The sequence below is a fragment of the Corvus kubaryi genome, unplaced genomic scaffold, assembly GCF_017639235.1.
Source record: "Corvus kubaryi isolate FWS band 111438036 unplaced genomic scaffold, C.kubaryi_AGA036_p1.0 37334, whole genome shotgun sequence".
In the NCBI taxonomy this organism is placed as follows: domain Eukaryota; kingdom Metazoa; phylum Chordata; class Aves; order Passeriformes; family Corvidae; genus Corvus; species Corvus kubaryi.
In genome coordinates, this window is record NW_024581108.1 from 14,263,941 (window position 1) to 14,290,569 (window position 26,629).

Genomic DNA, 26,629 nt, shown 5'->3' on the forward strand with positions numbered 1-26,629 from the left:
AGAGAAAGCAGTTGTCAGAGATTGCTAATGAGGTTATGATAAATTGTTGCTGGAGAGATCTTACCTAATGAAATAGAATGAGAAACAGAAATGTGAGGGGAGATGGCATTCCTGTTAACCTCCTTCAAGCAGATACACCTCAAGTAGTGTTGTCTCTGGTACTTTACAAGCAAACAGTAATGTATTTGGAGGAGTGGAGCTCATAAGTCAGAATTCTACTCTCTGTCCTTACACCCCTGCAAAGAGCATCTTTGTCCCACTGCAACACATGAATTACCACGAGCAAATGAATCAGGTCTTTGGACTCTCTTCTTATATATTTGCTATTTCTCACTTTCTGTTTACCCCTTGTGCTATAATGCTGAGGTGAAGTTGGGGTTTTTTGCCTTTTGGCATCCCTGTGGCAGTTATTAACATCCATGGTAATCAACACAGCACACACAGAAGGAAGGCAACTCTGCTTTGGTCTTTCTGGGGTTCTTTGGTTGGGTTTTTGGGTCTGGTTTTGAGGGGGTTTGGGGTTTTTTTTGCTTATTCATTTGTTAGCGATGCCTATGGTGAGCACAAGTCATTTGTGAGCAGGCTGGGAAGACAGAGTTCCCACATCTTGTGTGAGCTCAAAAAGGAGGGAAGGGAAGTGGCAAGGTCAGTGTCCAACTCTGTAACAACAAAATAGTCAGAGCACCACAAAAGGAGGCAGCAACACCTAAAGGATGACTTAAATGGAACTCCCCTTCCACTCTCTGGATATCCAACAGGAGCACCTATCTCTCTCTAGTTTTATTCAGTTTTCCTTGAAGCCCCCATGAAGCAATGTATATTAGTGAGAAGTTTAGAGAACTGCAGAATGGGCTGCTTAAGAGAGAAAAAAGCTGTCTGAGGAATATTGTTGGTCTCATTTGACTTTGAGTTTGAGACAGAGTCACTGTGTATAGAGTGCGACAAAGCAAGAGACAAGCTAAAAATGGTGGCAGATATTAAAATACATTTTCTAGATAAGAAAGAAAAGCTAACTGGAAAAAACAGAATATATAAAATTCAGGGGTCTTCCAGAAGTGCAAGACTAAGAAAAAGAAAATATCTGAAGCTCTGTTATATTGTTCTGAAGGATCTGTGAAGGGGTCAAAGAGAAAAATAAAGAGAGTTTTCTGGTTCCTTTTTTTCTGCATTGTACACTTGCTCCTGGCTTCAGATAAGAGACTGAAGTAGACATCTTTTCCCAGCCTTCTAATCTGAAGTATATTAAATGGACTTCAAAATGGAAAAGTAGAATTTTCTATATATCTCTATCTTTTTTATTGTGTAGCTTCAAATTTTTCTCATTTGCTTCCAGAGTAATTTTTACTGTGTATTTATCTAAACTGTTTAAAGCCTCTCTATTGTCTTTCATATTCAAGGGCAAATCCAAATCGTTTTTCCCCAAGACAGAGAGACAAAAATAAACTACTTAATACTGAGGTAATAACATGGACAAAATGTCACCTGTGTCTTTCAGTTTAAATCCCTTTTTACCTCATGCTATTTTGATCCACCTATTGAGGAGACCTAAGAGTCTCTCTGCAAAAACAATAGGTTTCCAATTAAGTATCATTAGTGAGACAAAACTACCTGCTTTGGGTTAAAGATCTTATAAGGCTCCAGAGCAAAATGAGTGACAGTGAGGGTGAAGTGCTCTGATGAGAAATCGAACAACTCCTTCCCTGAGAAGTCCATCGTCCCTTCCCGCTCTCCAGATCAATCTGAAGCTGCTGTCAGCATCTTGTGTGTCTCATGCTTTTTAGCACCATACACTCCTCTTATATCTTGGGGTCAGGGAATGCCCTCATGAAAAAACTGGCTGCTTCTCTGAAGCTGCACTTCCATAGAGTTGTCACAAATCTTCTCCTCACACCTTTTTCCACCTTTTGCCACCTTTCATGGCAGATAGCTCAAGCCTATTTCAGAATTATTCTTCCCGCTGCTTCTGAAGAAGCACATTGCCTCCTTTTGGCTTTGGTTGTGGTCCTTGCACCTTATTTCTCATAGCTGGAGGTTCATCAGCTCAGTCCAGGTCCATTTTAAAGGATATGTCCACAGGTCTAACTGTTCTTACAAGAGAAAATTCACCCATTAAATGGCAATGAACTCTTATTTGCTGTAACTTCAGGATGGAAAGGCAGACAGTTTCAAACCCATTGCTAAACTGCTCCTTGGAGTCAGAGAACTGTATCTAGAAATGCCTATAATGGTCTTCATTTCAATGTGCTTTGAACCCCCTGCTCCAATAATCTTCAATGATAAGGTTGGCTCACATATCTGTGGTTCCATGTGTGCTATAGAGAGTTCTATAATTTTAGAGCCTATTAACCACTAACTTACAAGTCTATGGTACTTTTATTTTGTGAATGCTTTGTGAGGCTTGGACTGATAGCCTATTTTCTTGGTTTGCCTTTTTTTCTTGTTTGCCAGGTGACTGACCTGGCTTTTCAAAGTGTACTGTGAGATTTGTTTCTTTTCTTTGCTTCATTAAGACAGAACATTTGTTACTCTCTCTTCAGACATTGCCTAAGTCTGGGTACATGCACTGTTGTCACTCCCTTTTATCTTTTTCTATACATTTCCCAGCATGTTGAGTGAGTGGAAATTTAGGGAGGGAGCTGCTGATGTGCTTTCATGGAGAGAGTATTTTCTTTTACAGATGTATGTCTCATATTTTAATTTTCCTTTGTTGATACCAGCAGTTACTTTTATGCCTGGAAGACAAGCCGTTCCCACACTCCTCCATAGTTTCTCCTAGCAACATTTCTTCGTAGATTGGTTGGTGAGGAGAGCTGAAAGGTTATAGGGTTGCTACCATCCAGAAAGACACTGAATTATTTAGTATCACCACTTCTACCTAAAATGATAGCATCTTTAACTCCAAGTTCAACAGTGGCGTTGCCATCATCTTCTGAAGCACTCTGTTGCTAGAGAAAGCCCAGGAGCCGTCTAGAGAGGCTAAACATGGGCAGATTTGAAAAAATCTGTAATGCTTATAAGTAATAGTTACACTAAGAAAGATAGTTGAGCTTTATAAACACGAAAATCTTGTGTTAAGTGTCTTGGCTGTGTTAATAGGCAGTTCTGCTGTGACTCTGTGAGGTGGCAGCCACTGGCACCTGCACTGAAGAGTAAAAGCCTGTGGTGGCTGGACCAAGAACACAAGTGGTATACAATGTTTGTAAAACTAATCTGGAGTTAAAAAAATATATATGCTTAAATGCACATATTTATTACACCTGATAGTGGTATATGCTGCATATATTTAGAAGTGCACAAGTACAGAATGGAGTGGAAAATAAACATTCACTTCTGAAAACTCACAGACATATGAATCCAAATAGTTTTATTTGCTGTAGGAAAGATCTTAAATCAATCTTTAAATCAAGAGGAAGACAAATTTCCATTCACTTGTGTCACAGTGTCCAGAAATTCTGGGAAAATGAATAGGAATGCTTGAATCATTTACTAGATAGTGCTTATGGTTCTTTGTATTTTGCAGTATAAATCCTCAATTAGAGGGTTTATGCACTAATAATCAGTTCCAGGGAACTTAGTTGGCTCTTAGAAAGTCTCTAGAAAAACAAGTAGTATCAACCAACATTTTCCTGTGTTGAAAACTGTAAAATACTAAATACACAGCTGGAGTAAACTGACCCAATTCCATTTAATTGGAGCTACATCAATTTATTCCAGAAGAAATTCAGCCAGTGAATGAACGAATAAATTTTCAGAGGGGAAAGGAAAGCCAACAAGACAAAACTGCAGAAAATATCCATGAGATCTCTCTGGCTTCATTCTATTGCCTTCTCTGAAGAATTAAAAAATGGATAATTATGTCCAATTTAAGTTTTGAGAGATATTGTTTGTTGATCAGTGCAGTTCTTGAAAATTTAATTCAAAAGTTTCTTTCTCAGTCATTTGTCTTTGAAAACCAAGAAAACAACAATGTTCCTAGTGTTTTCTCCAAAGATGAGCATAACAAAATTAATTTAGGTATTATTATAAAAAAAATAATTGAACAGTTTTAAAATTGGATGGTTTCTGAAATAAAGTCTCATGGAACATTTTTAATGTTCTGAGACATACCTATGCTAGAGCAGACTTTCAAGCCCTATTCATACTGAGAACTATTTTATTCCTTGACTGTTTGCACTGAAGTTACAGTGAATTCTCAAAGAGCAAATTAGTGTCAGCATACACTAGATATAGCTCCAGTTAAACTCCATGAACAGATACCATTAACTTCAGTGCAGGGTAGAGAGAGTAGAGAGCAGGGGCCTGCCTTTAACTTGTTCCTATATTCATATTTAAAAGTCTTGAAAATAGAATTTGAGTAGTTACACATCAGGGCTGCACATTCCACACTGGAGAAGAGCGTTTTAGTGATGTATGTTCTTCTTGGGGGAAAAGACAGTCTTTATTATAAGTGTTAGAATTGTTCCCCATCAAATGGTTAAGAGACTTTCTGCATGATGGGAGAAAATGCAGTTGTGTGTGTAAGACAGCAAGCCTGGATCTGCACTCAGATCCCACTTCCCCTGGATATACAAATTTGTTCAGCCTTCATTCTTTATACTAGGGGGATTAAATTAAATCTTCATGGTTTTAGCCAAAGGTGTGTTCAAGAGTTAGTTTGTCCTCTGATTTTTATGGGCAATGTTGAACCATAGTGCTGCAGTCCTTGATAAGCAGATATGAATATCAGTGCTCCATTTAATATTTTAAACTCTAACTGTCATATACAGAAAATATTACGATGATTAATACATATTGTTGTGGGAATAACCATGTAACAACTTTCTTTTAAAGTGATGAAACATGATGCTCAATTTATTACTGAACTAGCTTTCACACTAACTTAAAAACAAAATGTGGTCCTATTTGTATATGAATAGGCCTTTTATACTTTAGAAGTCATAGTCATTCATTAAATACTGGTAGATGATTTTGCCTTTTTTACCTTTTGTTGTGAGGGTAAAGTCAATGCCTGTTGTTTGAACTGGCTGGGTATTATCTGCTCCTTCGTCAGGAATAATACACTGCTTATCTTATCTGACCCATGACCTAATGTCACAGTGACCCAGTGCTCTGAAACTAAGGTATCACACACCTCATATATTCTGTACTGAGGGTAAGTTCATACTGAGCTTTCTCCTGACACCATAAATCTATCTGTTACTCTGACTCTAGAAAGGGATGATCCAGACCTGTCCTGTTCTTGCAGTGGTTCTGTGATGTAACAGAATAAGTTACATAGATGAAGGTCCATGAAACAAACAAATAATCATCATTATACATAATATAAGTAGCAATGCTGAGAAATCATTATATATTTTTATAACTCCACACTTTGAAAAAAAAACAATAAGCCCAATTCCTTTTTTGGGAGAATCTGAAGTTTTGCAATGTAATACACTTGGACTGTTGTAAAGAAAAAAGCCTTGGGAATTTTCTTCTTTTTAAAATTCTTCCACCACTGACTTGGGCATTGTTCCTCCAGGGATAGAAAGGCATCCTGATGCAATATGACAGAGGATCATGGGTCGTTTTCTGAAGTAGCAGCTGTTTTGTGTGTTCACAGTGCTTCCTGAAAAAGGGTTGGGATGCTGAGTCCGCTAAACCAGGTGTGTTCCCTCTTCCTGCTTTCAATCCTGAGGCACATGGGGTGGTCTGGGTTCTCCTCACCTCCCTGCAGCAGTGCCCACACTTTATACAGTCATAGTTCATCAAAATAAACATTAGACAAGTATTCTCCCCTTCAGATAAGTTAGCAGCCATGACAGCTGTAGCCAAGCATGCAATCACCAGCAGTACCTCAGCCTACAGAACAAGGCCTAATCAGTGCAGGGCACAGAGCTCTCCATGTCCTATCTGTGGTGTCACCATTTCATCCCCAAACTGACTGAGCTGGAGTCATGACACAGCTAAATTTCAGGGCTACCTGGTTTCCTGTCAGCACCAACGCCACAGGAGCTAATCACTCTGTGACCGTGAAGTCTAAGGGTTAAGATAAACTTATTAGTTATCTTCTAGTGCAATGGAATTACATAGTAAACACCAGTCCTCAAATATGAAGTGACTCAAATCTCAGATGCAAGTTGTCTAACATTTAACCCTACTGAATGACTTGGGAAATAGTATGTCCTCAAAGGGAAGGGGAAATCCTGAAGCCGCTGAAAACAGTATGCTGGCTGATGAGCCAATGATTATAGCTGCAGTGGTGGACTGTAAGGCTTCAGAATGTGTTTTCCATATCTGAATACAAATAAAACCCTTTGAGCTTCTTAGTAAAACTAAGTTGTGTCAAAACAATCTGTTTTCAGATTGAGAATGTCAGATTCCACACTCCTCTTCTTAATTTCATTCTTTTATCTGGAAATGACAGGCAATGCACACGACACATTAGGAAGAGTCCCACCAACTACTTCACAAAATGCACAAAGATGTGGCTTTATATTAACAGCATATAATAGCAAAAATAAAATTTATATACAGCTATTCTATAAATCTAGACCAACAGTATCTTTCAAAACATGCATACACCAAAAGCTAGACAATATATAAATAGCATTCCTACCTGTTTTAGGTTTCAAACCTTGCATCCAATTCCCACAGTTATCACTCCATTGGTGGTGTGCCAACATCAAACTGGGATAACATTCAAAAAAAACCAAAAAGTACCTTTTAAAGCAATCTAATGTTTAAAAAATCCCTTTGTGAATGTACTAGAATAAGCATACGGCAATTTAGCCCAACCTAGAACACATTCTTATTCATTAGACAATGTCTCTGGAGAGAATATCAAACATTATCTTGGAGGCTATGCCACACTTACAGATGCTGAATGTTTTGAGCAAAACATTCAAGGAGTGAATGTTAAATATGAAATAGGTGTGAAGCTTTCTTTTAAAAATCTTTTGAAATGAGGAAAACTGAAGGCTAAAAATCACTTTGCTTAGCCAACTGATTATATCTATTTTATCCTGCTACGTTTGCTTGGGAGCTGTTTGGCTAATCTCTGCTTTGTAGTTAGACTATCCATTAGCAGGATGGAAATGGCATCACTGCACCATAATTCAGCAATGTGAATACAGAACAAGGAGAGTGCAGAGCTATCTGTGGCAGTACAGCAGCAGGTAATAAGACTCTGTTACTCAAGCAGAATGTGTTATGTAAAGACAATTGCTGTGTAAAAGCAATAGCTCTAATCAGGTTAATTAGGCTGTATTCATGTTTCATCTATGGTGCAAGTGCCCTGTAAATTCAAAGCAGTCTACCTCCTCTTACTGCACTCCTTATACAGCCATCACATTCTCCATAACACTCAACACCATATATTTTCTTCTTAAAAAGAAAAAAATCCCAAGATATTCCCCATTGCTTTTTAACAATTCCTTTTCTACATTGTTTATGCCTAAAAGAAGAAAAAAGGAAAAGACACTGGTTATGTATAAAGCCTATGCCCACATTAAATTGCCTTCCTCTGCAACCAAATCAGGCACTTGGAAGTTGTTTGTGGAGGGTCTGTTTAATTGTGGTTTATTTATTTTTCGCATATTTTCTTGTTCATTAACATGACCTGTTGAATGTGTAAGAAAAATTGTATTTCTTTTAAAATGTATGGCTCTTACCTTTCCTCCTTTTGTCCATTTCCTTAAAGTGATAAATCTCCTGTTTATTCCCTCAGAACTAGCTGGAATGAGGTGTCCACTTTGAAGAAAGGATTAGAGCCCAGTGCTGTGACCCTCAAACTCTAGCTGTGTCTCCTCTATAGTTACTGAATTTATTAGGTAGTTCCTTTAAAGTAATAATGGGTAAAACAGTTCTGAGATCACTTTCTCTTCTCCCCCATGAAAAAAAGCCTGGGTAGAGAGGAGTTATTTAAAAGAGAGAGTACATCCTGCAGATGAAGAGAAAATGGCAGCCTGCACCATCTTAATTATTGTAGTTGTTATTTTAGCAATCGGGTATCCACATGCTGATTGTAAGCTTGGACTCAGTGTGCTTCATTAGAAAAAAGAAATGCAGTATTTTCACTACCCATTTGGAACAAATCTATTCATGTTACACCTTAATTATAAAACCTTTTATTAGACTTGAAAAATGCTGTAGTTCTGTTTTAATATGTATGTGTCCCTCACACGGTATTTCAACGTGCTATTAATAACAATGCTTAAGTAAATATTCTCTCTCATACAGTTCTGTATAAAATAAAAACTTATATATTCTGTCCTGTGGAACTGAGCTAGTTGAGCTCAGTATGATAGCACAATATTACTGCAGAGGTCAAGCTGTGGCATTGATGAGCAGTGTCATAAAAGCAGGGTGATCGAAGCAGGAGTTTTGCATGTTACCACTTACAGTATTACTTTGCTGCTGTGCATTTACTTCCATTCTGGCTGCAAAAAATGTAACTGTTTGTAAGGAATTTCTGACTACATCTGACAGCACCAAGGTGTGCTGCTGGATTTCACAGGGCTCGCTAACATGGTGTGTCTTCTCACAGCTCACAGAACTCAGCACCCTAGGAGAAAACATCGAGGCAAATCTGTGTGCACTTAATTTTCACCACCTGAGCTCACATTGAACCAACAACACAATTATTAATCTCTTGAATTGGTTCATATGTCTACCATATATTTTAATATTTTACTAGAGAAATTTAATTTCAGGGAAGGTCTGACTACCCATCCAGTTCTGTATCATTCCCTTCATGAAGGAAACCTGTGATATTAAAATCCTCAGGATTTCAAGAGGTTTCAAGAGGTTTCGGTAGTGAAGGAGCCTAAGAAAGGGAGCCCTCACTTGACTCCTGGTGGAGCAATGATGGAGTAGAGGGACCATGCAGCTCCATCCCTCACTCCAGCTCAGGTGCCCTGGCACCACAATAATGAACTTCATTATTCCTCATTCAGGTGGCACCACTCCAAGTAAATGAAGAAATCACATAAAGGACTGTTTGATGGGGCCTGCAGTAAATGTACCTTCAGGCCTAAAGGTGAAGACCTTAGTACCTGAGTTTAGGTTTCACCTTTCTCCTCCCTGAAGAACAATACTAGCAGAGAAATCATTGTTCTCCTCCTGGAAGATAAAGTCTGGTTGCCTGACTTAATGCAGTATTTGCTGTGTTGCACCTTCCACAGCCTCAAGGAAATACCAGGTATACATTCCTGAGCTCTCCTTCCTGTCCCCTCCGTAACCTTTGTAAGCAGGTGGTTTTTTACATGATATTTAATTTATCATTTGACCAAAAGACAAGCTTAAATTCAAAGTAAATGTTAAACACTTGCAAAAATTACGTATAACTGAAGTTAGGGAGCAAACTCCCTCCTGACATAATTTTGCTAAGGATTGATCTAAATGTTATTGCTGCAAGTGGGAAATTCTGGATATATCTCCCCAAGAGTGACAGCGGCAAAAATCCCATGAGAACCTACTGAGAAGCTTCCAATGCTCCCAACTCACTGAGGTCCTGCTGGAAACGTAACTCACTTTTTATTAGATTCTCCTTAAAAACAAAGAGATTAATTTCCCTCCTGTTTTCATAGTATAAGCTTCCACTATTAGCCACAGGCTAATGTGATGGTTGTACTGACAAGCTTTGTCTTTCCAGGTGTGGGTAATAAGATATGCTTGCAAAGACAGACATGGTAGATACCATGGAAAGGCAGTTTCTCGTTGCATGGCTGTGAGCTCTAAGGGGTCTCAAGCCTACATCTATAAATCAACCGGAAATTCTCCTCTAAAAGTAGAGTTTCAATATGAGCAAGGTTTGTCTCCAAAGCAGTGACCCTTATGAAGAGTAAAATATCAGGAGATTGAAGACATGACTGGAAAAAAAGCTAAATTATTTCAGTTATGATGGAGGAACTATATTTGCATAATTTAAATTTTAGAGGATTTTTACTGTGTAAATAAAATGTAGAGAAATGGGGAAAAGTAGGAAGCAGGATATTTTGAAAATAAAACCTGTTTTCAGCACATACCTGCCAAGGTATGCTTCTGAATTTCACGGGGCTTGCAAACATGGTGAACTACACAGAAAGTAAGGTAGCTGAAATCATGAGGTGATTTGAAGTTGTCAGCATTCGTGACCTCAGAAATGTTTATTTTTTGATTGATCAATATGCATTCTAGAATACACTTATTTGTCAAACTAATGTGCCAAAAGAAACATGTGATATCACATGCCTTTATAAAAGAAAAACCCATCACGTTCACCTTTACTTTAGCCCCATCATGAGGGGCTTGATATTAGCCCTGGTTTTAACCCTGGTGGGTAAGTATGCAACTTATCTGCTTTGATGAATTTAAAATTGTATATTCAGGAAAAGGTTTCAGAATCTGAATACAGTTCACTTGCAGACATGAACTTTAAAATGTTGTAGGAAAAACACTTTATTAATTCTTTTGTTGTTTAGGGAACAAAAGGCATTTAGCTAGTGCTGAAATAGAAGTTAATTAGAAAGGGTTATGCTATATGTGCAAGATGAGATCTAGCCTTTTATACCACAATACGTTAACATTTTGGAGTTGGTTTGGGTTTGTTTTGTCATTTCATGCCGCTATTTTTTTTCTCTTTCAGGGAGCCAGCATCTTAATTACCGTAAGTAATTTTCCTATCAACTAATATAATTATAATGAGTGAAATTAAAAATAGAATCTGAAAAGTATATCAATGTTTAATATAGCTTTACAACAGCTAATTTTGTTCAGGTGCAATGCAAAAATGAACAAATTCATCTTTTTTTGTTCCATACGTTCTAATACAGGTAGTTTAATATGTTCTGTACCTTCTGTATAATATTTTATGGGAACCATTTCTTTGCAGAACCCGATTTCAGTGAAAACAAGGTTTATACATTTAATTATGAAACCATGCTTCTCAGTGGACTTCCAGAGAAAGGACTTGCAAGAGCTGGAATAAGAATAAAAAGTAAAGTGGAAATTAGTGGTATTGAGCCAAAACTTTGTCTTATTAGGGTAAGAAAATGTATTCAATTTGAAAGGTAAAATTCTCATCATACTTAGCTTCTTTTTTAAGCTTTTGTGAAGTAATTAGGTTTCATCGTGTGTTATGCTTACTAAGGGATAATGTAACTAACACTGTTATTTTTTATACAGTGCCCTAAATTCTATTTGCACTTTGCCAGGTAATTCTCAGCTCAAGCCAGCCTTGGGCTTGAAGGATTTCTTCTGCTTTGTGGTCAGGGAGACAATGGAATGTAATTTGAAATGCACAATAATTTATTACTGGATCAATCAAATTGTTCCGAACTATACAACCTAGGATTATTTAATCAACTGATTTCATAACCAGCAGACAAAAGTCAATAAAACATGCCACAGTAGTTGCATGTGATTCAATATTTAGCATAATTAATGTCATCTGGTAGCTTCTTTTTCTGAAGGGTCCTGAGTGACATTCTTTTCATCCTCAGTTGTATATTTTTACTGCATGCAGAGTAGTTACTAAGGGGTTTGATTATGTGAAATTTACTTTTGCCTTTAATAGGAGCCTATCCCCACTTATAATGAGTGTATAGAAATGCACACCTCAACTGCTTTACACAAACTCCACTTAGTCTTCTGTATACAGGGAAGAAAAATGATCATTCTAAAAGCTTTAATTTGGCAAATTGAAAACTTTAGATTAAAAAGTGCAGTGACTGTCTCATAAATGCTTGTAAATGTTGTAGCCTTCCAGCCTGAATTAGCCTGCTGTTACTAGGTATTTTTGTAAGCTCAAATTATAATAGATCTAGATGGGAAACAGTTTTTCCATGACATTTGTAAGGGGATGGATTTCAAAACATAAAAAACAAGGAAATAAGAGTCACACATATGAAGTGGTGACTAGAAAGCTTCCCCATCAGAAAAGAGGAAGAAGCAGTCTTGTCCTTACCCCAGATCCTCCTTCATTCCTGCTTAAACAGCTCTTGGTGTGCCAGGGTGAGTCTTCACCAAAAATTGACTCCTGTTCTCTAAAACCTGCTAACATGATTTTACTGGCCCTACTGCATTTGTGAAAAGTTTCCATTTCAGAAATAATTTCGGGCAAGAAAAAGAGAAAAGACAAAAAAACACAACAACTTTCGGGGCAAGTTCTAAGCTAAAGGTAATAGTACATTTATTCCCTTCTTCTCTGGGAAAAGTTTATTTTGCTGCTGTTATATTTAAATTAGACAGTTTGGAGGGATGGTTCAGGGAATTAAACTTTCATCTGCAGCCTACTAGTTCACATTCAGCCCAAACAAAAAGCTCTGTTCCCTGGGCAGTTTCCAGCTGACAATTTTTTCATCACAAACCTACAAGTAAGAATTGCCAGCTGTGTTCAAAACCAAGCAGACAGCCTAAGTCCTGCCTGGGCCCCGAGGGCTGGGGAAAACTACCTCGCCCTGACCCTGCAGAGCAGTCCCAAACCTGCCTGTATGCAATATGCCAGAAGCATGTCCAAGAGGCAGCATGAGGGATTTGCTCTGTAACAGCCTTCCCTGTAAGCTTCAGTTACTGGGGTTGGCAGTGATCTCCACCAACAATAACAAAAATAAATATGAAAGTGCCGTCTCCAGTGATTTGCTGTATGAGAATTTAGTTTGTGTGGCTTTTTGAGAAACTAATCCGCATCTTGCACCACATTGCCAGCCTGAGGTGTCAGAGAAAAGTCTCTTTAAATTGTCAAAATGTATAGAAGGGAAGGGTCCTCCGAGAAACTAAGCTAAACATGCCTGTTCCCATGGGGTAGGAATTATTCAAGTTATGCATAGTTTAGCACAACTTTCTACTTGTTTGGATGTGCCCCAGTTTGAGGCTGGAGCATGAAGTGCAGAGTGGGGTTGGAGACAGTGCCTCAGCCTCTGGTTCCACAGCAAAACGTGTAGGGAAGTACAATTTCTGTAGCCTGCTGTCCGCTGCTCAAACTAATTCCGTGTGTCTGGCTGGTCTAGAGGCCACGTGTTTATTAGTTTCAGGTTGCTGCCTGTGCTCTGTGACCTCAGTGAGGGAAATGGCAGAGTTCACAACAGGAGTTAATGATGCATTATGCAACATTAACTTTCTCCTGCAATTTCCTGCAGACCTTCCACACCACTTTTGGGTAGCAGCCTGCTTCATGTGGTTCTTCTCTGGCTCATTTCTTTGTACAAGTCAACCTTTGGCAATACGGATTGTCTATGAAACAGAATAGAGTGCAGTGGCTGTAGAAATACAGCCTGTAGAAATACTTCCTTTCATATATGGAAATACGTGTATTAACACTAGTTATGCTAAATGACAACTTCTAAGTTTCCCCTTTGAAGAGTTTTTGTGTTCTATAAACATGTATTTTTGATGTGATTAAAGCTCTAGATGCTTATTTATAATGAAAAAAAGTTAACTGGGGAAAAGAAATTAAAGCGGAATTGTATTTCCCCTTTGTTCTAGATTCACTCAATCGAAGCTGCAGAGTACAATGGTGTCTGGCCCACGAGCCCATTCTCTCGATCACTCAAACTGACCCAGGCCCTGACTGGGCTGCTCAGTATCCCCGTCAAGTTTGAGTACAGCAATGGCCACGTGGGAAACATTATGGCTCCTGATTCTGTCTCGGATGATGGGTTGAACATCTACAGAGGGATTATGAACGTGCTGGAGTTGAGCATAAAGAAGATGCAGAATTCATACAGTTTACACGAGGTGAGTTTGGGGTTTGGCCATGGTGGCGGATCTGTAAATACATAAAATTTCACTTCAGAGTCTTCTACCGCATTTTCTGAATTCATCCTTGATATGAACTTCAATTATAAGAAAGACCTAAGTGTGGGAAATCATGATTAATTTTCATATGGGACAACATTTGATAGAGATGTGATTAAACAGGACAACAGAACAGCAGATTTTTAAACTGGTTGATGAAAGTATTTCAGAAAATGCATTTGCAGAATTAAACCCTTAGAAAATCTGGCTTCTAATTTCAGAGAAAGTAAAATGTGAAAGATGAAGCCTACATAAAATGTGAACACTGTATAAAACAAGCTTAACAATACAGTTTAATATTAACTTTAAAATAACAGTAATTTGACTTTTTCTACCAATCATATATACTTTAATCTCTTCTAGCTCCTCTTTTAGGAAGAAAATAGTATATATGTCATAACATTACTGTAACAGCTTTGACAGTTGCAGTTGATGCTCTGTTGGAATTTCCACTGTTTTTCAATTTTTAATATATTAGTCAAGGTTAATCATCTGATATTACTATTCACCACAGAAATTGCAATGTGTTTAGTTTTTGTGAAACCATATTTACATTGATTAGACTACATTCCATTCAGAGATCAGCAAAAACCTTGAAATTATTATACTTTTATGTTACTTTTATCGAAACTGTAGACCAGAGTAACCCTAAATTTTTTTAATTTATTTTTATGTAAGTAGAGTTGTTTCTGGGAAACGAAATGTATGATTTAATTTTTTTCACGCTGTTTGCCGCACATAAAAATCTGTGTGGTGTTGTTGGATATTCTGTGGCACTATTTTCTCATATCTAGTTTCACATCTTAATTCTTTCTAATTCAGTTAGCAGTATATACTACTCTCACTGCTAGGCAATAGATGTGACTTCACCTCCTAGAATAATTTCCAAGTTTTCTTTGCTTTTCTCAGACAACTGATTAATGAGTTTTGGCAGCCTTGCTTGACAATCTCAAGTCACTCTGCAAAGGAAGATCAACATTAGAAGTCCCAAAAATCTGAGCTGCAGAAAGGTTTAAAAGACAAAGCTGGGAAAGTGTACATCCCATCCTGTGGGTTCAGGGTTAGCCTATCTGAGCCAGCCATAAACTGCAGCCAGAAAGTTCACTTAGGCAGGAGTGTGCTTCATCCCACTAAATTCTCTGGGCTGGACATTCCCATTTGAAGTCTGGATGTCTCTACCACACCCTGCAGTGTGCAGAGCCCCACACTTGTATTTGCAGAGTACAAGTCTTTCAGAAAGCTTGGGCAATTCCTATTTCTAGCCTTTACTAAAGACACAGTGTCTCAGGGAATTCTGTTAAGCTGAAGTGGGTATGTCTTGCCTCCTAAACACCACGTGACCATTTCACTGCTCTCACATAGCCCAGAGCTGGTCTCTGCACTAGCTATGCTATCCATAACAATAAAAAAAAATCAGGAAAATAACTCTTCCTCCTAAAATGCAATCAAGCATTTTTTCTCTACAAAAATCTCACTGACTGTAGAAACTTAAAAGCTCTTATAAATGTATATTCTAAAAATATTATCGAAGAGCTCAGCTGAAACTGTGAACTCAAGAAAACCCACAATCAAAACGCTGTTATCCTGAAATTCTTTTTAATTATTGCTGGTCATATTGTGACAGATCACCTGATATTGCAAGGCCTGTTCCATAGGCATTTGTAAGCTGTCTATGAAAGCAAGTTTGGAGGGCAGAATGTCATCTCCAACCTTGAAATACTTTGCTGTTAAGATTTCATTCTGACTGGTCAAATTATTTTGGCACTTTTTTATTAATATTCCTCAAATCATATTTCATAATCAACAGCTTTAACTGAAAACTGTTACTCCCCTTTCCTGAGGCTCCAAGTGAAACTTTGGGGAGATTTAGTTCTCTCAGTGGGACTCTGATTTGGCTTACTGAAAACCTGTACATGTAAAAAAAAAAGATGAAAGTAATGATCATCATGATTTTGCTTCTGGAGAGTATAATGAAAAAAAAGGTATTCATTTCTACTGGTGATTTTGAAAATGCAGAATTAAACAGGAAATTTCATGTGGTGAAGTGAAGCTTTGCATAACTTCTCTGATCCTGTTCTCATTTTTGCCAGGCTGGGATTGGAGGTATTTGTAATACAACATATGCAATTCAGGAAAACAAGAGAGCAAACCTAGTCTATGTGACCAAATCCAAGGACCTGAACAGCTGTGAAAAGAAAGTTCAAGTTGTCACAGGTTCAGCATACACTCATCCATGCAAGACCTGCCAGCAGGTAAATCAGAGTGGTATTATGTACATGTATTTTATATTCTTTGGCAGAACACCATTTGATATCCACATAATCTCTTCGTTTGAAATACTAAAAATGAGGGAAGAATCAGATCTGCTGTATCCAGTTGTCAATATTTTCTTTCTGTATGAACATGATCCCACAGAGAAGCAGAGGTCTCTGCTGCACACTGTCATGTACTGCAAGCACACTTGAGCTAGCTCAAGCTAGCTGGCTTGGAAACTGTTAATTATCAGCATGAGTTAATTCACCTATTCTGTTGAGTGAAAAAAATACTCACAATGTCCACTTTCTGCTATTCAAGACAGGTACTGCTGCATTTTACTATAATCCTGTCTTTGAAATAAAAAAATGTGTGGTTTATGCAGCTGCTCTCCTCCTTAGAAAATGTGTCTCCTTCTCAAGGGAATGACCAATTACTTATATTTGGGAAAAGGAAAAAGCAGCTAACACTTCTTAGCAGTAGAAGTAATGGAGAAAGGCAGCATGCCTGACCTCTCCCATGGAAGTGAGTGTGCAGAATTCACATTGATTGCTCTTATGGCCAATGAACAAAACAGCCCTGGATAATAAATGGGTTGAAGTGGGTGAGGTAACATCCTCTAGTCACAGAATTTCGAAGTTCAATAACTTTTTATTTTCTTTGTTTCTTTCCTTTTTTTATATTGTAAAGAGGAACAAGAATTCCCAGGCAACTGCTACTTACAATTACAAAATTAAATATGCACGTAGTGAAGCTGTAATTATACAAGCTGATGTCGAAGAAATCCACCAGTTTGCACCCTTCAATGAGATAACAGGAGGGAATGCTATTGTAGAAGCAAGGTACCATACATATTCCTTTAATTCAGCAACTAATTCAGCAACCCAGTAATCTGAGTAAAACTCCATAAGTGAAATAAATCCTTTACTTCCACAGCCTATTGTTTGCCAGTATTTAATTACATAAAATCCCAAACAGCTCATAAAAACAACCTTCACTGTTAGTTATAAACCTGAAACATGCACATCACTATCCAAAGTTTGTTAGCTAAACTTGGCAGGACTTGACTATTTTATTTCTCAGGGAAATTTGATTTATGCCGTAAAAGCCAAAACAAATGTAATTCCATCTGAGAAATTGTGAACTAATATATTTGAAGTAAAATACTTTGAAAGACAGTTACTCAAGAAAGAGAATTCTCTGGAAAACAATAATGCAGTAAGAGGTCCTTGGAGACTAGTTCACAAGAAACCTAGATAGGACTTTGGATTCCTAAATACCATGGGCTGCTTGCAAATCTGCCATCAAAACGGTTTCTTGATAGGAAATTTGTTGCAAAACAATTGGGCACAAAGCATGTTAAATGCATTTGCTTTTTTACAGCAAATTTTGCATATTTCATAAAGAAATTTGGGGCAAAACAAGAATATGGTTGTCTATGAAATTGTGCTCCTAGCTCAAGCACTCAAACATTTAGTATTTGAAAATTTTTTCATCTATAAAATTCATCTACTGAAAAAAATTTCAGCTACCCATTTAATTGTGAGCTCTGTAAATAGGAGTGCCCTACTGAAGGGAGAGGTTTTTGCATAAATGTCACTGTGAAGAAGGTGTTCTTCAATCCTACCCTACAGCTGCTGTAATCTTCATTGCTCCATTATCTTCTGCAAGGATCTGTTGGTATAATATATGGTTTTGGAAACAGCAACATCAGAAAGTTCATGTCAATAACTCCCTGAATAACTTCATTTATATAATGATCATGTTCAATTTGGCTAACCAAGCAAAGAAAAAAACAAACAGAACAGTGAAAGTGGCTTTTTTATCTTTTGCAATCAAGGTGTAGATAGACACAACTGCAGTGCTCTTACTGAATTATAGGTTGTTGTGAGTCACCTACAGTCTGGAGACAATGGACTTATGACGTTTTACACTCCCCTTCTGCAGCCTGTAGAGAATGTCTTCCTTAAGTTCTTTCTCAGCTCTCAGAAGGGTAGTACCTTTACTTTTCCCATTTTCTCTGCATTTTTATGTCCAGCTGAAGGGGACAAATATAAGATAGTTGGGAAGATGTGAATATCTCACTCAAGTCTTCAGGAGTTATTTCCACAATGCATTCTCTGTTTAAAAAAAAAAAACTATCAAGGCCTTAAAACACCTGGATCTGAGTTTTCAGGCCTGTTCAGTATAAGACTCTTGCAGCACATTTCAAGGCCAAGAGAGGTTTTGCTATTGTTTCACCACTTTAATCCTATCTTTAGCACTCACTTTCTCTTCTCTTCAGAATATAACATTTTCCCATCTATTCTAGGCAGCTATATCACTTCCCAAAACAATGAAAATGAAGACATAATAGATGCATCATGATTTGAAGGGGAAGTTAAATCTGTCCAAGTGTACCTGATGTTATACTTTCTGACCCAAATGCCGTTTCAATAATATTGTACAAAATGTCAAGAGATAAAAAATCTCTGCTGATTCTGTAGCGATTTCTATTCAAATTCTTGAATTCTTGAAAGCTGCTTGTCTTTAAAGCAGCTATATGCTATTTTTCTGCAGCCGTTCTCTGCAATCCATATGGAAGGAGCAAATAGAAATGATACAGAAGATCATAGAGATTCCAAAATAAACACACCAATTTTCTGCAGAGATTTTGAGATACTCTGTAGTACAGCAATATTGCTTTTGGAATGTTTTCAGTTGTTCAGTACGAATGCCTGACTTTATTATAGTGTCCTAAATGACCCATTTTAAACATAATTGGTAGGATAGGTTGCATATCTTTAGCTGAAAATGTAAAAAGATAGCAAATATTTGTAGAGACAGTCTCTCAATGAAATTATCCTTAATAACAAATGATGAAGGTTTGTTGCTTCTTAAAAAGTTTTCAGAAGGTTGAGCACTTTTCGAAAGACTAATCCTGAATGTATGTGGCCCTTTTTTGTTTGGTAAATCCAATTTAAAGCTTCAGGAGAACCTTCTTTTGTAGTCCCGAGGATATTCAGCTTACCAAACAAAATGGGGAGGGAATTGTAATAGTGCAAGTAAAACTATTGTAGCATTTCTTATTGTATCTAAAAACTTTCCATTTGAAGCTTCCAGGAGACACAGACACATAACAGCTTTTATGAACTTCTTAAAATGTTTAAATTAAATTATAATTTCTGAGCAAGTTTCCCATCTGTGTTTTTCTACAGTCCATAATTTACTCCTTAAGACGCAACACATCCTTCCTGTGATATTCTTCAGGCCACAGCTTCTCACCTCCCTCTTCTTCCATAAACTCTCAAGCCAGGTTATTCCCAAAGGAAGGCAAAGGCTGGCTCTGATCGGAGCCCCGCTGTGCAAGTGCATACCTCCTCAGAGTATGGTTCTGAGCATCGCATCCAAATGCATCTCTTTGTAAATATCTTTGCCCTGACAATAACAAAACCTTTTGCAGTTGTGGGGAAGTACAATTACTGGGGTTTTTTTTAGTTTGTACCCTGCATCTTGTGATGTTTTCTTTCTGGGGTTCTCCATTCCAGGCAGAGACTTGCTTTGACTGATGTGCAGAAGCAGAGGGCAGAGGTCCCACCAAAAGAGTACCAGAATCGTGGGTCCCTTCAGTACCAGTTTGGCAGTGAACTGCTTCAGCTTCCTGTCCACTTATTCAAAATAAAAGATGTGGAAAGCCAGGTAAACTCAGCCACTGGACAGATTCTTTGTTGGAGGTTAAAATCTGTGCATGTGGGATACAATGCATGTGAGCTTCCTGCATTTTCATCTTTCTGCAGATAGAGGAAAGCCTGCAAGAATTAGTAGAGGTGACCTCTGACCAGCTTCCCAGTGATGCACCCGCAAAAGCCCTCAAGCTTCTGCACCTCTTCCGTGCAGCAAATGAGGAGAATTACGAGTCGGTGTGGAAGCAATTCTCCAGTCGGCCAGCATACAGGTACAGACAACAAAGGTGGTACTTTTCTGCCGGAGAACCTCTGGAAAGCCTGTCTCCAGAGGCAGATCTGGAAAATGCTGCTTGTCTTTCCCATTACAGGCGCCACATTTTGGATATAATTCCTGCAGTGGCCAGTCACCGTGCACTCAGGTTCCTGCGGCATAAAATGGAGAGGCAAGAGCTCACCAACTGGGAAGTGACTCAAGCAGTGCTTGTGGCTCTGCACTCCAGCACTCCAACTCAGGATGTGATGGAGGAAGCAACGGTAGGATTCTCTAAACACTCTCTATCCACTCTTTGCTGATTCTAACATCTGTTGTATTTATTCCTTTGACAAGATAGTAAAGGCTTTGAAAGTATAAAGGTTTTATGTCCTCTAGTGAGGTTGAAAGGGCTTTGTTTCCTGGCTGTCTTAAGGGGAGGAGAATGCAAATCAAAAGGGCAAAAATTACTCCAGAATGAAACAGGAAATAAAGAGCCAAATAACCCCTGTCTCTGAGGGGTATTGCTGCATACAGTGGATTCTAGTTGCTCTTTTTCCAAATGTGCTTTATAGTTACATCAAATTAGTTCTCTGACTGTCTACAAAGACAAGGGAGCAAGAAATACATATTTGTTATATCCGTGTGTTTGTCCTAATTGACCTAGAAGGATGGGTATGAATTTGAGAAGATCTGTCAAAACCAAGGGAATTATGTCAATGTGAAGGCCACGTAGGAGAAAGTGTAATTATTTTTGCAATTTTTTCTATATGAAACCCTATATGCAGGGTTTCATCCCAGTCTCAGATGCAAGAATTTATCTTTGCCTACCCTAGGTAGAGACAAGGAACCTCAGACCAGGGTTTTACCCTCAGCGAAAGCCATGACAGCCTGGTTGTTACTGTGTGGTGTTGCTCAGCTTCCCACACGAGAGAGCAGCGGGCTGATGCCTCCTGTCAGCTCCTACATTTATACAAAGTATTCCTGTCTGCCCAAAGCACTGAGGTCCATTCACAACAAATCTCAAATTCATTGTATCTACAGCTGAGGCAATCATAAAACATGATGAATGTTTCTTCAATAATGTGCATTTTTCTGTTCCATAACGGGGTGATTTCCTCCCTTTGGATTATAGCCTATGCCAAATTTAAATCTGAAACACTATAAAGGCAACAGATCTGCCTTCCAGATGTTACTTGGAATTGCTTTACAATTACACTATCAAATACAGTACTATCCACTGATTAACAGAAAATCCATCAACAAAAAAAATATCAAAAGCCTGGTTTTGTCTTTCATTGGGCAGAAACATATTTTTCAATAATGTTTCTCTTCATTAATGGGGGTAACGAACAACTGCCTTCTCCCCAGCTCATTGTAAAAAAGCATTGCCCGCGCTCGACCTCTGTGCTTGGGAAGGTTTGCCATCTCAGCTACGCCTCACTGTGCCACAAACAGTGCTCCTCATCTGACTCCTGCTCCGAGTGTCTCCAGGTAATCACATTGTTATTTATCATTTAAAAGAAAAGTTAAGCCTTGAGTTCTTTCTTCATTATTCAGAAAGCTGTATTTCACTTCACTGCAGTGTTTCCTTTGGGGAAAGGAACCCCAGTTGGTTAAATACAACATTTTTATCTTTAGATTAGCACACAAAAGAGAGTGAGAGGAAGAAGCAAACAATTCATAACACTTTTTATCTGAGTATCTCTGAGTGCTTTATTGCCAATTATTAATGAAGTCCCATGACATTGCTCAAAAATACTTTAAATACAGGTATTATGCATATTTCTAAATTAACTAAGTGACACAAAAGTCTAGGTTTTTGTCAGAATTAATGTATCCCAGCCAGAAGCAGAGCCCAGTCATCAACACAGACTATAAGGTTGTTACAACAGTAATACCCTCCCTGTTCTGCACTGCTTTTAATCAGCAGGCCTCAAAACAATTTGAGTAGTCATTAAATAGCATTTCCCAGTTCTAAAAACGCATGTCGTGGTTCACAGAGGCCAACCACTCAGCCAGTAACAAGAAAGGAAAGAGAAATGTGTGTTCAGTCTTTGGCACCCATCAATCCACCATCCCCAGTGAGAGCAGGGTGTTCCAGAAACACTGTGTGCCTGACATGATTTTTTTTCCTGTAGTACATAGGCATGGGCAACCTTCCTACACGTTGCCTGTGTTACAACTGCCACCAGTGCTCTCGAGCTAATTAAATCTGAGAAGCCCTATGTCAGAGAATGAAAATCCTTTCCCGAAGCAAGTGATTGTATAGGCTTATTCAATGAATTCAAATGTCCCTTCATTTGATTAGCTATATCAAGTAGACTGTTTCTGCACCATCAAGGGATCTCAAATGTGTTCTTTTAAAGTACAGAATCTGTATTTGAATTATTCTCTAATATCTCAGTTTCTTTTTTAAAGCCATTTGTTATCATTTTAAACTGTTATCTATCAGGATTTAGTTCTTTTCTCTTATTCAGCTTTCAGACAACTACTTCTAATCTTGCCACACTAATGGAAGTGTGATCCAGTTGCTTACAATGAAGGCTGTAAAAAGATTTTTTGGCAATGATCTCATTTTCCAGCTATTAATCCACGCTGAAAAGAGGCTGTCATAGCTGGTTAAGGGCACCACCACTAGCCATATATTCAGGGATCTTTTTAAGGGTCTGAAGGTTTAATTGTATCTGTATTTTTGCACCTGTCTTCAACCATGAGACAGAGATGCTCAAGCATCCTTGTTTCAGGGTTCCCAATTAACCCTGAGAGGCAGTGGGAACTAGGTCCTAGCCATTATTTTTTCCTTTAAAAATCTTACCTGATAACTTTAAGGTAGAGTGATGAAGAAGCTGTTCATTGCAGCTGTCTTGGCTATACTTGTTCTATGAATAAAATGTTCTATTCATGAGGGAAAAAAAGACTTTGAAAATACTTAAAATAAATGAATTGAACAAACTGAAATTATGGAAGTCAAACCCCTGAATAGGCTGGTGGATGGAATATAGATAAGAGCTGGAATTGAGCTCAACATATTTGTTTTCATTTTTCAGCTTCTTCATGGCTTTGCAGGAGAGGCGTTGAGCAAGTCTAGCACAGAAGAAATTTCCCTGGCTTTGAAAGCCCTTGGGAATGTAGGACATCCAGCCAGCATCAAGCACATCAAGAAGTTTTTGCCAGGATATGCAACTGGTGCCTCGGATTTGCCACTCAGGGTCCATGCGACTGCTGTGATGGCCCTGAAAAACATAGGCCTAAAAGACCCCAAAATGGTAAGAAAACAAAGCTTCCTCCTTTGCCCTTGTGACTTGCACTCACAAGGCTGCTAATAATGGGTGATGAAGGAAAAACAGGTCTTTTTTTCAAATATTGCATTATTTTTCAAAAAAAAATACTTAGCCATTCCTTGTTTGGCATGCCTTGTTTCTTTTGACATTAACCTCCAATATTTCAGACTGCAACAAAAAAATCCCATTAAAAGGATACATTCATTGTTGATGAAGACAAATCAGCATTTCCATTCCAAACATTTCATTTCCAAGGACATTAGACAGAAAACTAAATTATTGATCCAAATGTGTTTAGTACTACTTCACCTTTGGTATGTGAGAGAACCACAAAACAAGGTTTTCAGGGAATTGACATTGAATGCTGAGTGCCACATCTAATCGTAATTCAAGACCAGATTTTATTGTAAATAGACACCAAGGGCTTGCATCCTAATTACAAATTTACAGACATTGTGCGGGTTTAAGTCATAAACAGAGCATTTACTAAATGTGACTTGTGTCCCTCACTGGGATAATTATTAGATCCCACATACAATGGCTACACCAGCATACTCTCATCTACCACAGACATCACTTTACAATCATTTTCACTTTAAAGCAGTCTGCTTTTAAAAGGAAACCTTTTCAAGGTTTCCAAGATTTTGGTCCTGATGTTGAAATTTTTTGTTTTATATAAGTAAAATCTTAATATAAAAAGTAAAATAAAAGCTTTCATTAACTATTCACCCACTAATCAGTATCAGGGTTTCCATTACACTCATTTTTTGCATGTGACTCCCAGTTTGAGTGCACATATTGATCCACAGACAATAGTGCGCCAGGATATGCTTTTAACAAAAAGAATAAAGAAACAATTTAGTAGAGTGCAGGAGCTGGATGGGGAAATGCAGGGGAGGAAGGGAGAGAATTGCAAGGGTAGGAGTTAAGGTATTTGCTGGGGAAGAAAAAAAAAACCAATTTGGTGTTTGAGAACAACACTGCATCTCTGATTGCTCTTTGGCCTGGCTTTCCACATGTGCCCCAGACCACTCAGTTTCATTTTCTATGCATTTTCTTTGGAGAAAATTGATCTGCAGCAAGTTAATGATTGTGACCACTTTTTTCATTGTTCAAAAAGCAGTCTAATACCTGGTTTGTAGCTAGGTACACACCAGTATTTGGATTAAGCATACTTAAACAGTAAAAAAGGCCATGAATTATTTTGAAAAGCCTCGTTTAGAAAGAGGCCTACTGCATCTTTGTCACTTCTTATACATTGGTATTTGATCACCATATTCAAATTAATAAAACCAATCAGGGTTTTTCCAAAGTTTGTTGAAGTTTTCTGGATCATTCTTCATTACAGCTCATGGACGTGCACTCTCCCTGGCAGGATAGGGCTGTGCAGATGGTTTGCCAGAACAGTGGTGCATCATCCACACCCATTTTAAAGCTTAGGACCAAAGGCCTCAGTCCCCGCCCTGGAAACTGCAAATATTCCAGTTCAAAATTAGTCTTGGTAGTGAATATTGCTGAGGTCAAACACATCAACCACAAGTAGTACTGAGGAACTTACATTTATTGCATTAAATTTTGGTTTAAGCTGCCGATATGGCATAGAGATTTCTGGTAATAAATCAGGTTTTGTTTGTTTCATTCTAATTCTATTATTTAGCAGAAGATTCCCCAGAAGATCAAATTATTAGAAATAAGTTATACCTTTATGAGTAGGGATAAGTGATCACTGAAATCACTTCTCAGGTACGGAATGGATTCATGAAATCTTTTACCTAGAGTCAGATAGCTCAAAGAGGTGTAAAAGACTTGATGTAGAAGTTATCCAGTGAAGTTCCTCAGCTTTGATTGTGTAGGAAGTCAGACTACATTACCATAATGTCGCTTCCAGCCCTCAGACTATGAAACCAGGAACAGTGTTGCCATAATAATTAAATAATCCAAATTTTTACTGCGCTAGTTATGAAACAGATCATTCATTGGTGTTGGGTGGTTATCAGCAAAATGTTCAAACATACAGTAAAACTGAATATATCTATTGTTTTCAGGTCCAGGCTATTACCCTTGAGATTTTCCTGAATCACAAAATTCATTCTCGAATCCGAATGTTAGCTGCAGTGGTTTTGCTTGAAACCAAGCCAGGTCTTCCAATAGTGATGACATTAGCTGATGCTGTGCTGAAGGAGCCTAGCATGCAAGTGGCAAGTTTCATCTACTCTCACTTGAGAGCCCTGGGTAGAAGCACAGCTCCAGATCTTCAAGTGATGTAAGGAAAATTCCTTTCCTAGAAGAAAAACCTTGTTGCAAACTAATTGAAACGTTAATGTGCTCACTAAACTTTTTCAGGGCTTCTGCCTGCAGAATGGCTATCAGAGCACTAAGTCCCAAATTTGACAGATCTGGGTATCAGTTCAGCAAGGTTTTCCGCTTCAGTATCTTTAAAGGTAAGATCCAGAAGATTTTGTAGAGAAATATATACTGGTGAATGTGTGAAAAAAAAAACTGTATAGTATGAGAGCCCAGTTCTCCTATCCAGCTGTTAGGCTGCATGCTGTTCCTCCATATTTACCTATCTTCAGTGAAAAAACTATAATCTCAGGCTCTCCATTTGAAGAGTGTTTAGGTCCCTGTGTGTTTTGCATTGTACACTGCCAGCATGAAATTACCAGAGGGGTTGTGGGGCTCTAACCCTCTGTTTTCATTAGTCGGGGAGGCACATGCTCCTGTATCAAACACCATAGTCTCAGTGGTGCTTAACAATTTCATACTATTGTTCAGCACCAAACAAACAGAAGGGACCTAAATTACTGCCGGTGTTGAACACCTACAACTTCTGTTGCATTCAATGTGATGCTAAATACTCTTCACCCTAACAACCGTGCCCAGTGAAACAGACAACTCTGAAAACATTCAGATGTGACAATTCATTGCACCCATGAGCAGCTACGTCAGGCTTACTGTCTAAAGATTTTTCTTGCATCTTCCTACCAAGATTCTTTACTAGAATGAGCAGATCCATGCATGATATCTGGAGACTGGCCAGCTACATCAGAGGGAGTTGCACATAAAAATGTAGTGAAAGCAGGGAAGGACCAGATTAGAAGACAGATTCTTGCTGGGCCACATTGTAGTTTTTGCTATTTTCCGTGTGTGTTATTTTTCTCAGTAGATTTTTTAAGCAACTCCCTTATGTAAATGACCATGACAGCCTCAGAGATTTGGCATATGTATCTGGCAGACTAGGGAGATTAAATCTCCAAACACAGTTTCCTTACACATGCTGTTTATCTATCAGGACTTGGATGTTTTTAGCACTTTTGTTATTCACTGGTATGTGTTAAGATTCTTTTCAAAGTAATCGATATTAAGAGACTCTGAAACATCTGAAATCCACAGGGCTTGAGTGTACAAGTACTTCTGCCTTC

General features: G+C 38.2%; 1 protein-coding gene across 1 annotated transcript in view; it reads left to right on the forward strand.

Moving 5' to 3' along the window:
• The first annotated feature begins 10,260 nt into the window (after positions 1-10,260).
• Positions 10,261-26,629, forward strand: part of LOC121665729 (vitellogenin-1-like) — a 44,390-nt gene continuing 28,021 nt past the window's right edge. The window contains exons 1-13 of the mRNA XM_042030394.1: positions 10,261-10,300; positions 10,607-10,627; positions 10,853-11,004; positions 13,444-13,695; positions 15,846-16,007; positions 16,699-16,850; positions 19,536-19,686; positions 19,785-19,942; positions 20,042-20,207; positions 21,295-21,417; positions 22,974-23,192; positions 25,253-25,470; positions 25,551-25,648. Of these exons, the coding sequence (XP_041886328.1) occupies positions 10,261-10,300; positions 10,607-10,627; positions 10,853-11,004; positions 13,444-13,695; positions 15,846-16,007; positions 16,699-16,850; positions 19,536-19,686; positions 19,785-19,942; positions 20,042-20,207; positions 21,295-21,417; positions 22,974-23,192; positions 25,253-25,470; positions 25,551-25,648 (1,912 nt within the window). The remainder of the gene's footprint in view (positions 10,301-10,606; positions 10,628-10,852; positions 11,005-13,443; positions 13,696-15,845; positions 16,008-16,698; positions 16,851-19,535; positions 19,687-19,784; positions 19,943-20,041; positions 20,208-21,294; positions 21,418-22,973; positions 23,193-25,252; positions 25,471-25,550; positions 25,649-26,629) is intronic.